Below are 15590 nucleotides of genomic sequence, written 5' to 3' on the forward strand. Positions count from 1 at the left end.
GGAGGAGGAGGAGGAGGAGGAGGAGATTGGATTTATACCCCACCCTTCACTACCCAAAGGAGTCTCAGTGGCTTACAATCTCCTTCCCTTCCCCTCCCCACAACAGACACCCTGTGAGGTAGGTGGGGCTGAGAGAGCTCTCTCTCGAGAACTGCCATTGAGAGAACAGCTCTGAAAGAACTTTTGACTGACCCAAGGTCACACCAGCAGCTGCATGTGGAGGAGTGGGGAATCTAAAACCAGGTCTCCCAGATTAGAGTCCGTGCTCCTAACCACTACACCAAACTGGCTCTAGGCTGATCCTGCATTGACCAGGGGGTTGAACTAGATGGCCTATATGACCCCTTCCAGCTCAGTGATTCAATGATTGTATGGTTCTATGATTCTATCTGATGAGATCAGACCAGCCCGGGCAAATCCAGGTCAGGGCTGTTCTCACTTAGGGCCCCGTCATGGCAGCCACTGAGTGCAGGAGCGACCTCTTCTACGACATGAATGGTAGGAGCTGTGCCTGAAATGAGAGTAGACACATCTGCTCACTGGAACCCATATTGCTGGGTAAAGTGCTGCTGAATTAACCAAAGTACACCAAATTACCAAATCTGAATTACGGCCGGAGTTTATCCACTCAGCTACCAAGTCAGGGAAAAGGCACGCAGCCCGGGATGAGTGGCAGGTTTGCCAACCCCCAGGCAGAGGATGGGGATCTCCCAGAATTACCACGGGGTTGGGAAACGTGGCAAGCACTGGACATGGTCATTACCCCTTGTGGCTCATGAGGCTTTGCTCCTCCTCTACCCACGGACAGCGATTATGGTAGGCTGAGGGAGAACAGGGCCACGGTGGCTCAGTGGTTAAGACGCTGAGCTGCAGGCCGGAAGATCAGTAGCTTGGCCGTTCGAGACCCGAGTGCCTTGTGACAGAGTGAGCTTCCGTCTCTGGCCCCAGGCCCTGCCAACCAAGCAGTTCGAAAGCAAGAAACTGCAAGTAGATAAATAGGTACCACTTCAGTGGGAAGGTAACAGCGTTCTCTGCGCCTTGGCATTTAGTCATGCCGGCCACATGACCACCGAGAAGTCTTCGGGCAGTGCTGGCTCTTTGGCTTGGAAATGGAGATGAGCACCGCCCCCTAGAGTCGGATTCGACTGGCATTTGAGCAAGGGAAACCTTTACCTTTTTTAAAGGAGAACAACTTCCCCTGTGGAGCCAAAGGAAGCTTTAACTGGTACAGGGAGGTGGTCTGGTCAACTCGCCTTGCAAAGCAGATTCAAGGCAGTGTCAAGTATCCTGGGAAACTTGTTTTATCCAGGAAGAAGGTGAACAACATTCTATCTACGGCATCTCGTGGCCTGGGCTGGTGGCACAGCATTTCCCCCTGTCACCAGAACAGGTCACAGACTTGGTCCCTGCTGATTTCCCAGCGCAGAAAGAGAGTTATCTTTCAGAGGCAGGGAATGACATTTGGCCACAGGGTATTTGGAAACCCCGGCAGAGCACTGGCACATTCCTTTGGTTTGGCGATGAAGCCGCAAGCCATCCGCAAGCAATCCGGCCCATCAGCTTAAGGCCTTTGTAAAACAAATGAGAAGGGACACATGCAAACTTCAAAAAGAGATTGATGGAAGCTCTGGGGGTAAAATGGCCCCAAAACTAGGCATGTGACCAGCCCCATCGCTAGCAACTTTTTGCTCAGGGGGCCAATGTTTTGCTGGGAGGGGGCTGCCATTATATATCTGTGCAGTACTGCCATGCCAATACTTCCAAATGAAATATTAAATAATAAATACAATAAATAATAAACTATAATACTTGCATTAAAGTTGTGAATGAGCAATTTAGCTGCTGCATAAATTAGTTTGCTCTGGAGCCATCCTTCCTGAGCTAAGACAGAAATGTATGAGCCAGAGGCTAAAAAACTGCGAGCTAGCTCACACTGACCCAGCTTAGAGGAAGCACTGGTGGGGACTCAGGCTCAGCTCCTCTTTCTGTTTGTCCCCTCGTCGTCCTGCTGGGGGTGTTTCCAGGGGGCCTTCTTCGGCACAAGGGGGTTCCATCCAAATGGAGGGGGCGGAATGCAGCCACTGTGAACCCCCGGCTGGGACGCGGAGTGTGGGGGCAGCATGAGAAACGAGACACTACTGGAGTCGGACTGATTTTCTGGTCTCCATCTCTCTGCCACTCCAGTGGCATTCTCAGGCTCTTCTACCCGGCAACAGCTGGGTCAGCACCCGGGTCCTCTTTCACCCCCCTCCGAAGGGCCAGGACCGGACTCCGTCGGACTCTGGCGCCTCTGCCCAGCCCCCGCTGTTGCTCCTATAGCTGCCTGGACCTCCCTCCGCACTGGACTTCTCCCGCATTGGCAAAGGCGAGGGGGGGGGGGGGGGGGGGGTGGGGGGGGGGGGGCTGTGGCTCCTGCTGCTCCTCCTGAGTGGGCTCCTGGTGGTAGGTAAGCCCACCCCACCCAGGGGGAGGGGCTCGTAAAAACCACGGGGGGCATGGACCCCGCAGTAGCTACGGGCCTGCATGTGACTAGAAAGGAAATCAAAAGGTACCCCCAGCCCCTAGAAGGTAGTGAAGGAAAACAGTTACCACCTGGCAACACTGCCTTCCTCTAAGCCTCGGCAGACCAGCATTCGGGCTAAAATCCATCTTGTGGAGCTTCAGCAGCAGCTGAACAAGGACTGGCAATGGACGCTGCCCTACAGGCTCTCAGGCGCCACCCCCTTGCCTCTCCCCCTCCCTGCTGTAATCTCAGCCCCACCCCCTCCGCCTAGAGCAGCTAACATTCCTTCCTTCCTTCTTCCCTGTGCAGCTTTCCACACAGCACGGCCAATGAGGCTTCCTGAATGCTTTGGAGTGTGAGGGGACCTGTGCCTGTGTTCAACAAAGACTGATGCAGAACAGCAGATGGCAGAGGATATGCAGCAGCATCTCTCCACTACTGCTTATCACCACAGTTACGGGATCCTTTTCCTTCAGACCCATTTGCTCATTGGAACCCATATCGCTTCCCTCACACTCCAAAGCTTTCAGGAAGACCTACAGGCCATGCCCAACTCCCCATACTGTGTGGGCAACAAGAAAGGGAAGAGTGTTAGCAACTGGGGGAGGCAGGGACAAGCAGGCAAGACTGGCAGCAGGAGCTGACATCCCCCCCCAAAAATCTGGTGCTTGAGGGTCCCCCCCCTCCAATTCTTTGGCCTCATTGTAGACCTGGCCCCATGGAGTTTCACGCCCTGGTTTCTGCCACCGGGTGCTAAAACTGCATGGTTAGTATCAAGCCAATGCTTGCAGCCTGATTTCTCCAGGGACCTTACCTAGATGGCCCAAGCAAGCCCAGTCTCTTCAGATCTCAGAAAGTGAGTAGGGTTGGCCCTGATTAGCATTTGGATGGGAAGGAAGTCCTGGGTTGCTATGCAGAGGCAGGTAACAACAAACCACCTCTGGACATCTCTGGCCTTGAAAACCCTACAGGGTTGCCGTAAGTCGGCTGCGACTTGATAGCATTTTCCACCACCATTTGTCCCCATAGAATCATAGAATGTTAGAGTTGGAAGGGGCCTTGCAGGTCATCTAGTCCAACCCCCTGCACTCTGCAAGAGCATAGCCAAAAGGTAGCCCTAAATACCTACAACATACCCGAAAGATGGTCGTTCAGTCTCCGCTTGAAAACCTCCAGCGAAGGAGCATCCACCACCTCCTGAGACAGACTGTTCCACTGCTCAACCACTCTTACAGCTAGGAAGTTTCTCCTGATATTTAGCCGGTAACAACTCCCTTGTAATTTCCACCCATTAGACGTAGTCTTGCAATCCGGAGCAAGAGAGAATAGATCCACTCCATCTTCTACATGACAGCCCTTCAAATACTTGAAGACTGCAATCATGTCCCCTCTAAGCCTTCTCTTTCCCAGGCTAAACATACCCAACTCTTTCTGCCTTTCCTCATAAGACTTGGATTCCAACCCTCTCACCATCCTGGTTGCCCTCTTCTGGACATGCTTGAGCTTGTCAACATCCTTCCTAAAATGTGGTGCCCAAAACTGGACCAAGTACTCCAGGTGAGGCCTGACCATAGCAGAATAGCTATGGCAGAATACTCCAGGTGAGCAGAATACTCCAGCAGAATACATAGCAGAATACTCCAGGTGAGGCATTAGGTCACTTTTTTCTTCTGCCACCCCAAGCAAAAAAGCAGAGCACCCAAGGTATTTAAAAAAAACCAGAAGTTTATTTAAATAAGAAAGAAAATAACTTGCTGGACTCCCTTTACAGGAAGTGGAAGCCCCCAAACAATTTGCATTAGGGCTCTGCTGAAACGCATATAGGAGATCCAGTCAACCACTAACAGAGTCTGCGTATTATTCAATATAATCACTTAATCACTTCCATCAATGCTTAATTGCATTCCTAATTACTTGACACAGGGCTAGTTTACAGCTTGTATGTTTTGTTCATTGGAAAAGCTTGAGGCACAACAGTTTCAGCTGCATTTTGCTACCATTCTTTGCACCAGCTTCCCTGGGCTTACCAAAGTTACCTTTTAAAGCTCTGGATTTTGCTGTCTAGAGCAAGGTTCCCCAGCCTTTTTGAGACTGTGGGCACCTTTGGAATTCTGACACAGCATGGTGGGTGCAGCCACAAATGGCTGCCATAGCTTACCTTTAGTCACACAGCAAAAGATCTTTGTGCTGTGGTGGGAGCTGCTGCCGTTCAAAATCTGCACAGCCAACCAAATCTCCAGTGCTCAATCAGAAGCCTTGGTGGGCAAAAGCCCCACCTGGCCTGCCCACTTCCTAAAAACACTTGGAAGGCACCGGAAAAGGTGTTGGTGGGTGTCATGGCCCTCTAAGCTGTGGAGTCTTGTGAGCAAAAATTCTACTTTGTGAGCTACTGGCATTAAAGTCATGAGTGAGCCATTTGCCTACTGCATAAATTAGTTTGCTCTGGAGCAATCCTTCCTGAGCTACAAACGTGTGAGCTGGAGGCTAAAAAACTGTGAGCTAGCTCACACTAACTCAGCTTAGAGGGAACACTGGTCAAGGCCCCCACAGGCACCACGTTGGGGACCTCTACCTCAAAACCCCACCACCACCCACTGAATATACCCTAGGAGATTTACCATTGACTACAATGGCCTCATAGGGTATAATAGAGGAAAACAAATCAGGATTCATGAATTTTACCCGAATTCCAATACAATACCAATATTGGAATTTGCGTTTTCAAGGCAATACCAAAGTTTAAAGGGTCCAGAAACCCCAAATCTAGATACCCTAGACTAGGAGTCCCAAATGTGGTGCCTGCCAACACCATTTTTGGAGCCCGCCAAAAGTTTTTAGAAAGGGGTCAGGGCCAGGTGGGGCTTTTAAAAATATTGCTTCGGCAGCAGCTGCCACCACAGCACGAGGATCTTCACTGCAGGTATGCTGTGGTAGCCATTTTGTGGCTGGCTCCACCTCCTGCAGCAGCCATCTTGTGGCAGCTCTTTTGTGGCCATCCCCACCATGCTGTGTCAGAATTCCAAAGGTGCCCACGAGCTCAAAAAGGTTGGGGACCTTCCCCTAGACTTTGCCATTCTCCTCCTCTGTCCATCGGACCCTATCCCGCACTGCCTGGAATGGGTGACCAAATGTTTCCACCACAGCCCTTCTGAAGTAAACGCAGTAGGTGACGCGTGCCCCTTTGGAGCCCCCCGGCTTCTCCCAAGTGTTTTCCTCCTCATGAGGGATCAGGAACCATCCCAGCCTCCAATGTCAGGCCTCCTGAAACACCCACTCTACTCAGCAACTGTACAACACAACCACACAGCTGACAAAGCAGCACTCTGAAGGCCCCCCACGGTCCCAACCAGTGTTCCCTCTAAGATGAGTTAGTGTGAGTTGGTTCACAGTTCTTTAGCCTCCGGCTCACACATTTTTTTGTCTTAGCTCAGGAAGGGTGGCTCCAGAGCAAACTAATTTATGCAGTAGCCAAATCGCTCGCTCACAGCTTTAATGCCAAAACAGAATTTTTGCTCACAGGACTCCAACAGCTTAACGGGAGCATTGGTCCCAACAACTGCCCAATCTGGTGGCATCCTTGCCCCCCCCCTTTGTGTGGCTGCCAGTTGGGGGATAGAAAATCATCCTCTGAACAAGCCTTTTGCCTCATCTCGTGCAGACACAGACCCTACATCTCTATCCTGAGCACATTATTTATGTCTTCTCTCAACTTCTACTGGCTTAACAGAACTCAGACTGTTCCTTCATTCAAAATAAAAAAGCGGGGAACAGGAATGAAGGGACACAATTTAGTCATTTTATGGCTGGTATTAAAGATGCCCAAGATATACAGTTATTCTGCAATACTGCACATCATCTTTCATCTGTAGTATGATCTTACGTTCACCACCTCGATTCCCAGCACTCTAATCAGGAGTGTCATTCCAGAATAAGGGGCAGATGATTTAAAAGGTCGAGGTACAAGATCCAAAAATCCACCCTTACATACTGAAAAGATGAGTAAAGCTGCTATGCTATGCTTATTTTTTATACAAAATTTCCTAGCACCGTAGCAATAAAGTCATAATAGAACAAGTTTTTCTTTTAACCCAAAGGGAATTGTACTCTAGGCATGTGTGGATTTGTACATGCTCATTTAACTGTTTATATCCATAGTCATTTGGACCCATCAACATAGAATGTAGGATACACATGAAGACATGAAGTGGCCTTATACTGGATCAGACCCTTGATTCGTCAAGATCAGTACTGTCTACTCCGACGGGCAGCAGCTCTCCAGGGTCTCAGGCAGGAGTCTTTCACGTCACCTACTACCTTAACTGGAGATGCCAGGGACTGAATCGGGGACCTTCTGCATGCCAAGAAGATACTCTACTGCCACCCACCGAGCCACAGACCCCCCCCATGGGAGACCCTTTGTGTATAATGTAGTCATGGCAGCCTCAACACTTGATTGGGGCAGTTGCAGGGAGAAAGGGGGGTGGGCTCCCCCTTCTTTTTCTCGCTGTCCACCCAGCGGTTTGAAAGCTCCGGCGAGTAGATAAAATGGGTACCACTCCTTAGAGAGGGTGGGCACACTAAACCCCCGTGGGGGAGGTGTTAGCCGGCGAACGAAAGGTCCAGCTCGGAAGCTCAAAAGCCTGGGGAAAAAAGACCTCTTCAGCATTAAGAAGCCTGTGATGGGCCAATCCGGCCAGGCGGTGGCAGTGCGGCACTACGACTCAAAGTAGGCCTGGAAGAACTGAAGTCATCTAGCCAAGCCGAAGTGAATGCCGACCGGAACACGCCTGAAGCTTACAGCTGAACAAAATCCCCGTGGGCTGCAAAAGTGTGCGATTTAAAGAATTATATGTTGTCCTCCCTTACCCTATGATTCACTGTTAGTCCCGTGTGAAAACATGTGTAACTGTAAATCGCTCAGAGCCAGCAGCTCTGCAGGATGAGCGATCAATAAATCGAAAGGTATTATTATTATTATTATTATTATTATTACCAGCCATTTGTCAGCCCAAATCATCCTCTTTAAGCTGCTGCTTGCTAACTGTTAAAGACAGAAGGGCTGAGTATCTCTCCTACTGTAGAAGCAAAAAATGCTTCAAGGCTGACCATCTTGGTTGGGGAAAATAGCCTGTGAACAGACATGAACACATGTACTGAATCAGAACTCTGCTCTGTCAAGGTCAGTATTGTCTACACGGACAGGCAGTAGCTCCCCAGAGTCTCAGACAGAAGTCTTCCTCGTCGTCAACTGCGATCCTTTCACTGGAGATGCCTGGGACTCAATCTGGTGTCTTTTTGACTGCCAAGCAGACACTCTGCCGTTGAGTCATACCCAAGGGGGAAGGGTTTGGAGACCCCTCTCTACCCTTTGCTGCCAGTCCCATTCCGAGGGGCCCCACAGCTGTATTCAGGTAGGAACAAAAACCGCTGAGGAACCCTTGAGCTCCTTGGAGCAATACAGGTGATCCTGAAGGAAGGCTAGAAAAACTGCACAAAGTCCCTGAGAAGGGAAGGGTCAAGGGGGGCTAAATAGCATCTGTAACCATCACATGAACACGTGGAGCCGCCTTACACTGAATCAGGCCATCAAGGTCGGCACTGTCTACTCAGAGTGGCAGCCATCCTTCAGGGTCTCAGGCAGAGGTCTTTCATATCACCTACAACAGGGGAGGCCAGACTGTGGCTCGGGAAAGAGAAGGGGAGGCATGCCCCTCCCCCCCCCATCGGTCTTCCCTTCCCCAGCCAGGGTTCCCCTCCCTGGGTGGGCTTGAGGTGGAGGGGGGGCAGAGAAAGAATGCAACTTTAGCTTTAAATTCTTTCTTTTCATCTTTCTTTCTCTCTCTTCCTCCCCTTCCCTCCCGAATCTATTTGCTCTCTTTCTTTCTTTCTTTCTTTCTTTCTTTCTTTCTTTCTTTCTTTCTTTCTTTCTTTCTTTCTTTCTTTCTTTCTCTTCTCTTCTCTTCTTTTCCTTTTCTTTTCTTTCTACCTCTCTTTCTCTTTCTCTCTTAGACAAATCAATATCATTAGCAAACAGATATCATTGGACAAGTAAATATAATTATCAATATGTTTTTACCGCTTTTGTTTTTATTTTTGCCAGTCTCATTTAATATTAATAAAAAAGCAAATTTGCATATTTCCCAATAAAAAAGTATGTGTAATATTTGTTCATGTCTCGTGGCTCTCAAACATCTGACATTTATTCTATGTGGCTCTTATGTGAAGCAAGTTTGGCCACCCCTGGCCTACAACTTGGTCCTTCTAAATGGAGATCCTGGGGACTGAAGCTGGGACCTTCTGCATGCCGAGCAGAGGCTCTGCCACTGAGCCAACATGCCGCTGAACTACCTAAAAAGGCATCATCCTGCCTTTGACGCCCCGTTGTTGGAATAGGGCCTGATCGTCCATTTTACTTTTTCAGTCCTTCCCATGGTAAATAGTACTTTAAAAACTGGCATTTCTAACAGTAAGAGATTGAGTACAAAACTGAATCAAAAATGCTTATCACTGTAATGCAACTCACTGGAAACAGCACATCACATAGAGATTTCCATACCTGTATCGGACATGTTCAATAGTGTCGTAGGTCAATTTGCTACTGATGCTCTGGCTGTGGGGGTTGCCTAGAAGGCAAGAGAGAGAGAGAGAGAGAGATGATTGACAAATTGACATTCCATAGGGCTGTCAAAGCACATCCCAAGAAACCCTCTGGGGCTACATTTGGTGCAGATGTGGGATGAAACACAGAATCCACTCCTGCGTTCTGAAGTTCTCAATGGCAGATTTTCAGTGGGCAGCAAGTGACGGCAGACAGCAAAGCTCCCACAAAAAGACAGGATGGAACCATTGACCGTTACAAAATAAATTCCCGCAGCCTGGCCAGAAGTCAGGCTCAAGCAAAACCCATGCCAATCGAGCCACTGTCTGTGGAATTTGGCAGAGCATTCTGAAGATCATTTCAAAGGGTAGCCATGTTGGTTGACAGCAGAACAGCTCGATTCCAGTCCAGTAGCACATTAGAGACCAACAAGGTTTTGGAGGTATAAGCTGCCAAGAGCCCAAGCTCCCTTTGTCAAGTATCTGAGGAAGGGAGCTTGGACTCTTGAAAGCTGACACCCTGAACATTTTGTTGGTCACTAAAGTGCTCCTGGAGGCCACAGCGGCTCAGAGGTTAAGATGCTGAAGCTGCAGACCGGAAGGTCTGTAGCTTGGCAGTTCAAGACCCGAGTGCCACGTGATGGAGTGAGCTCCCGTCTCTGGCCCCAGCTCCTGCCAACCTAGCAGTTCGAAAGCAAGAAATAGCAAGTAGATAAATAGGTACCACTTCAGTGGGAAGGTAACAGCGTTCCGTGCGCCTCAGCATTTAGTCATGCTGGCCACATGACCACGGAGAAGTCTTCAGACAGCACTGGCTCTTCGGCTTGGAAACGGAGATGAGCACCACCCCCTAGAGTCAGATTTGACTAGCTTTTGAGCAAGGGAAACCTTTACCTTTAAGGTGCTTCTGGACTCAAATCTAGCCATCATTGCTCTGAATATTCTGAATCTTGATTCTTTCTCTTAAAAGGAAAGACTTTTATTTGGGGGGGGGGGTGGAGTGTTTGCCAATCAAGTCCTGTTATACCACCAGGAGCTCTGTGTGAAGACTGCTGCCGTCTACCCACACCTTATAAGGTTGTGCTACTTGCCAGCTCGGAATACAAATAACCTCTACATTTCTTGAAGCATTTTTATGCAAACATGACTCATCTCAAATTGCTTACTCCATGTGTTAAGCTAGATACTGTCTGAAAGAATGATATACAAGAGAATATTTAAAGGCCTGTCAAATACCCCAACAGTTTGCACTACATACGCTTGTTCGTTTAAAACAGGAGGTAACATAATTATTAATTTATCTTTATATCACAGATTATAATAGTGACAAAATGAGGACTACTGCTTGTTAAAATCTGAGTGGTTGTGCTTTGTACCACCATACAAGATGGAGGCCAGGTCTACACACACACAAGATAACGAGGTGACAGAATCCTGAATTCAGGGAATTCCGCCCTGACCTGGATAGCCCAGGCTGGCCCGATCTCGTCAGATCTTGGAAGCTAAGCAGGGTCAGCCCTGGTTAGTACTTGGATGGGAGACCCCCAAGGAAGTCCAGGGTTGTGACACAAGAGACAGGCCATGGCAAACCGCCTCTGAATATCTGTCGCCTTGAAAACCCCACAGGGCCACCATAAATCAGCTGTGACTTGACTTGGGAAGCAAATAAAATGAGCCGCTCAGGGAGAAAGGATCTACCCCTGCCTGCTCCCTAATGTATTTTTCTATTTGCAAAGAGAGGGGTTTTTTAATGTACAGGAGCCCTGCAAAGTGCAATCCCTCCACCTGCGATTGGAAGAGATACAGTTCTTTCTGCTGTCTCAATCTGCTGTGTTTGTCAGCCTTTGATGATGTCTTCCCCTTCTGCATTTTTGCAGCTGCCAACTTCCGTGCCTGAACAAATGGGGGGGGGGTCTCTGTCAAAGCCCCTGCTGCTATTCTCAGTAGGGAGGAAGGGTCATAAAGCCATGAGAAATGGAAGCAGCCAAAGCTGCTAGGACATCCAGGGTTATCAACTGTTAGCTCTGCTAGCAACTGGTTTCCAGTCAAGGCCTTTGGAAAAGTGTAAGAGAAAACAGTGGAATTCCCACCAACACAAAATAGAGAAGGCGTTTCCTTCTGTTGTTCAGTTCTTTCTTACCATAAATATTTGAACTGAGATCCTCAGTGAAGGTTTTCAGTAAACTCTGCGGGAAGAGTGTCGCCCCAGCATGGTCAAGGTAAGTCATTCCTACAAGCCAACAGAGAAAAACTTTTTACACAGCGAACTGTCATGTTATAACGGTGAAATCACAGAATTAAACTGACGCCGTTAAAAGAACACACAGTCTGCGGAAGAAAAGTTGCTTAAAAGAAAGCTTTTTTAAAAAAATCGCTCCTTCCCATGGCCATAAAGTGTCCAAAGTTCGAGATAACATTCACTATCACTCTGGAACGGGGACATGCGGCTTATTTATTCTTGGGGGGGGGGGTTAATTCTGTATTCAAGAAAGTTGGTGCCATGTAGCAATAAAAACTTAAGTGCTATGGCCATTATACACAGAATCCAAATGGAAGATAAAGTTCAGGTGTGGAATCTCTCTCTGTACTGCAGCTTGAAACAAAGCCTGCTTTGGCAGGGAAGGCGGGGTATAAATCAAATAAATAAATAAATTTAGGAAGGGAACTAAGGAGATAGAGATATTACAAGAAGCGGGACCCACGATACTCGCGGGGGGGGGAGTATTCCCCGTGGCTCCCAAGCTGCCAAGGCTTCTTCCCGCCACGGCCCTCAACAGCAACACTGGCGAGTCCTGCACAGCTCCAAGCCACCAGGCTCTCCCCCCCTGCCACCACTGCCGCCACCCACAACAGTAGCACCAGTGAGCCCTGCACAGCTCCAAGCCGCCAGGCCCACCAGGCTTTCCCCCGCCGTCGCCAACAGCAGCAGCAACGGCCGCAGCTTCTAGCTGCTGACCCGCCAAGACTCCCCCCCATGCCACCGTTGCCAGCACCAAGGGTGGCGAGCCCTGCGTGACTCTGCCACAGATCCCAGAGGTAAGTGCAGAGCTGAAGAATAAACCGCATTCTTGCTGAATCACTCTCCGACTTCTTTGTTAAGCGCACGACTTAACACACAGGGAACACTTTTTTAGTTTTGGGGGGATTTAAGTATCCCCCGTATAGTTTTTTTTAACTTTTCAGATTTTTCTGCAGATCTGGGGACTGCTCCAAGTGTGCAGGAGAATCTCTCTGCCCCCCAAGTGCCCCCGATGTGTGGATTTCGATATCCACACGGAGGGGGCAACTTGGCTATTAGCCTGCGGGGAGGGCGGGATAGAAATCTAAATAAATAAATAAAATATATAGATGGGCTTTTGGCCTGCCTAGCCCACTCACCAGAAAAGGTTTTTCCCCCCATTAACCACAGAACAGATGAGAGAAAATAAAAGCTTTTTCAGGAAGCAGAAGACTCCGGATGCATCAGCGCCCCTCACACTTATCCTACTCTAAGTGGAGTTTGCTGCCTCCGGGCCTCCCCTGTATTGGGCCATGTCCCACCCTGCCTCCTTCACTGTTGCCAGGCAACAGGATCCTTTGAGCCCAGGTGAGGCCTTGGTGCATCCATGAGAGGCTCCATTGGTTGGGCAGCCTCTGGAGAGTCTGGGTGCTGCCGAGCCATCCCTGCTCTCACCACGTCTTCCAGCAGCTTCTCTGCCACTTTTTCTGCCCCCCCCCCAAGTTTGGTGTAGTGGTTAAGTGCGCGGGTTTGATTCCCCCCCCCTCCACTTGCACCTGGCTGGATGACCTTGGGCAAGCCGTTGTTCTGACAAGAGCTGTTCTGGAAAAAAAGCAGTTTCTGTCAGAGCTCTCTCAGCCCCACCTGCCTCACAGGGTGTCTGTTGTGGGGAGGGGGAGGGGAAGGAGTTTGTAAGCCGCTCTGAGACACCTTTGGGTAGTGAAGGGCGGGGGTAGAAATCCAATCTTCTCCTCCTCCTCCTTCTTCGGAAGTGGGTGGGGTCAGGTAGGGCTTCTGCCCAGCAAGGGTTTGAATGGCTATTACAGATTTAATTGGCTGTGTAGATTTTTAAGAATATTACTTTGGCAGCAGCTGCCACCACAGCACACAAATTTTCACTCTGCGACTGACGTAAAGCTATGGCAACCATTTTGTGGCTGGCTCTGCCTCTTGTGGAGCCATTTTGTGGCTGCTGCGCCCCAACGCGCCATGTCAGAATTCCAAAGGTGCCCACAGGCTCAAAAGGGTCGAGGAGGACCCCTGATGCCAGCTATCCTGAGATCTTGGAGGAAGGGTGGATAAAAATAGACTAGACAGACAGGTATTGGGCAGTATCTGTAACACGCTGTCCACCCCCCTGGGAACATCACAGCTCAGCACAGGAGTTATATTTTCACTATTATACACCCCACATTTCCATTACTGTGACCCACTGTGAACTATTACAAGATGGAGTCACCCGATCGATACTTCTGTGAGAAAACAGCTTGCTGACCAGAGGGTGACTGGGCTGATGACTACCATTACTCCCTAATAATTTCAACTTTAACACTAGCTTGCCCTAAGAGGAAAGTTGTCACAAGATAAGCTAAAATTACTAAACTGAGGCTAGTGTACTTTGGTCACACTATGAGAAGACAAGAGTCACTGGAAAAGACAGTCATGCCGGGAAAAGTTGAAGGCAGCCGGAAAAGAGGAAGACCCAACAGGAGATGGACGGACTGACTCCATCAAGGAAGCAAGGACGTTCTGGAAGTCATCAGTTCATAGGGTCACCATAAGCTGAAAGCAACCTGAAAGCACTTAACACACACACGTCACAATCCACTGCTCTTTATCTGGCTCCTTCTGTATGATTTTTTAAAATTGTTATATGGAAAGCTGCACCCGAATTTCACTTGGAGTGAACTTACTGAGCAGAACATCTAAAGAAGCTGAAGAAACCAAAAGCTTTGATAAAGATTAGCAAAATTTCTCAGGTGGATGCCACATATAAAACAGTTGGATTTGGGTGCAGTAGCCATGTTGGTCTGAAGCAGCAGAACAGAGTTTGAGTCCAGGAAAACCTTGAAGACCAACAAAGTTTTATTCTTTGCCCAGAATATTCTTACGCCGAGAATTAAACTTTGTTGGTCTTCAAGGTGCCACTGGACTCAAACTTTGTTCTTCTAAATCAGACAGATATGAAACTCATCGACTGATTTGCCATGTAGCTGTTTCGGTTTCCCAGAATGAGCATCAGTTCATTTTGGCAGCTCTATCATAAATCAATACTGGTTGATTGCCAGGTTCTAATCTAAACTGACTGCACACAGCCCAGAGAGATGACGGCAAAGAACCAGATGTCGGAAGCATGTAAAGCGTAATTTCACACGTCGTAAATTTTAATTGAAAAATATGTAAGAACCGTGTTTGGGCATCTGCATCCCATATATCACAGGGTCTTTACATGATCATAAGGCTCATTTTAACTTGAATTAAACCTTAAATACACCTCAGCAACATGTGCTGCTTGAACCATTCCTCAGCAAATTCCTTACAAAATATGCTTTCAAAACCCAAAACCAAGACTGTAATTTAGGCTGCGGTCACACACACTAAATAATCCACATTCAATCCACTTTCGGTGCACTTTCCAACTGGATTTTTACAGTGTGAACTGGTAGAATCCAGAAGGAAAGCGCATTGAAACTGGATTGAAAGTGGATTATTTAGTATTGGGCTGTGGTCACACGGGAAAGTAATTCCGCTTTGTTCCCGTTTTAATTTAATCGGGAACATTTTTCTTCGGGTTGGGCTGATTAGATGCAGCCGGCCCCTCTCCTCCACCACCCACTCACCTGCCAGCTCCTAATGAAAATCGCCGTGCATTACCCGTGGTTTTTGTTTTTTTTTAAAGCTTCCGGTTTGAGCGCCTGAGCAAGCATGTGCTTAATAAATCCATTATTAAACGTTATTTTATGTTCATTTCTCTGATTAAAGATAATATGACAGCTCCAGCAAGCCGCCTGCCCGACCAGCCCCGGAGGTGTGGGGAAAGGAAGACTGGTCGAGAGGGCTGCTGCACTCAGCTCGGGTCATCGGGGCTGCAGTGGAGTCTCCACCGCGCCGAGTCCCTCCAAGCGATCCTACCAGCCACGGGGCAGGCTCGGGCAGCTGCTATCTTTAACAGAGAAATGAACATAAAAATAACGTTTAATAATGGATTTATAAAGCGCATGTTCGCACAAGCACTCAAACCGGAAGCTTTAAAAAAACAACAACCAAAGAGCGGTCAGATGGCTCTAATCGCAATCATTGCAAAAGACGGCTGTCCAGATGGGCGAAATCGCGCATTCCAAGCGCAAGTGCCAGGAAAATACTTGATTTTCCCGGGGGCAGGAAAACCCGGGAGCATTGCGGGAGGGGGCCCGCTTCGGCACGGGAGGGGGATTCGCCTGTCTGATCAGCAAACTTAGATGCGGGAGGGAACAGCGGCGAACCCCGATCAAA

The 15590-nt window shown here is 48.7% G+C and overlaps 1 protein-coding gene across 1 annotated transcript in view; it reads right to left on the minus strand.

Annotated features, from left to right (window-relative positions):
• Positions 1-15590, minus strand: part of MOCOS (molybdenum cofactor sulfurase) — a 197891-nt gene that overhangs the window by 171073 nt on the left and 11228 nt on the right. The window contains exons 2-3 of the mRNA XM_015420757.1: positions 11241-11330; positions 9060-9126 (exon numbers count right to left, since the gene is read on the minus strand). Coding sequence (XP_015276243.1) covers positions 9060-9126; positions 11241-11330 — 157 coding nt within the window. The remainder of the gene's footprint in view (positions 1-9059; positions 9127-11240; positions 11331-15590) is intronic.

Source organism: Gekko japonicus, unplaced genomic scaffold, assembly GCF_001447785.1.
Source record: "Gekko japonicus isolate JY-2015 unplaced genomic scaffold, Gekko_japonicus_V1.1 scaffold438, whole genome shotgun sequence".
Taxonomy (NCBI): domain Eukaryota; kingdom Metazoa; phylum Chordata; class Lepidosauria; order Squamata; family Gekkonidae; genus Gekko; species Gekko japonicus.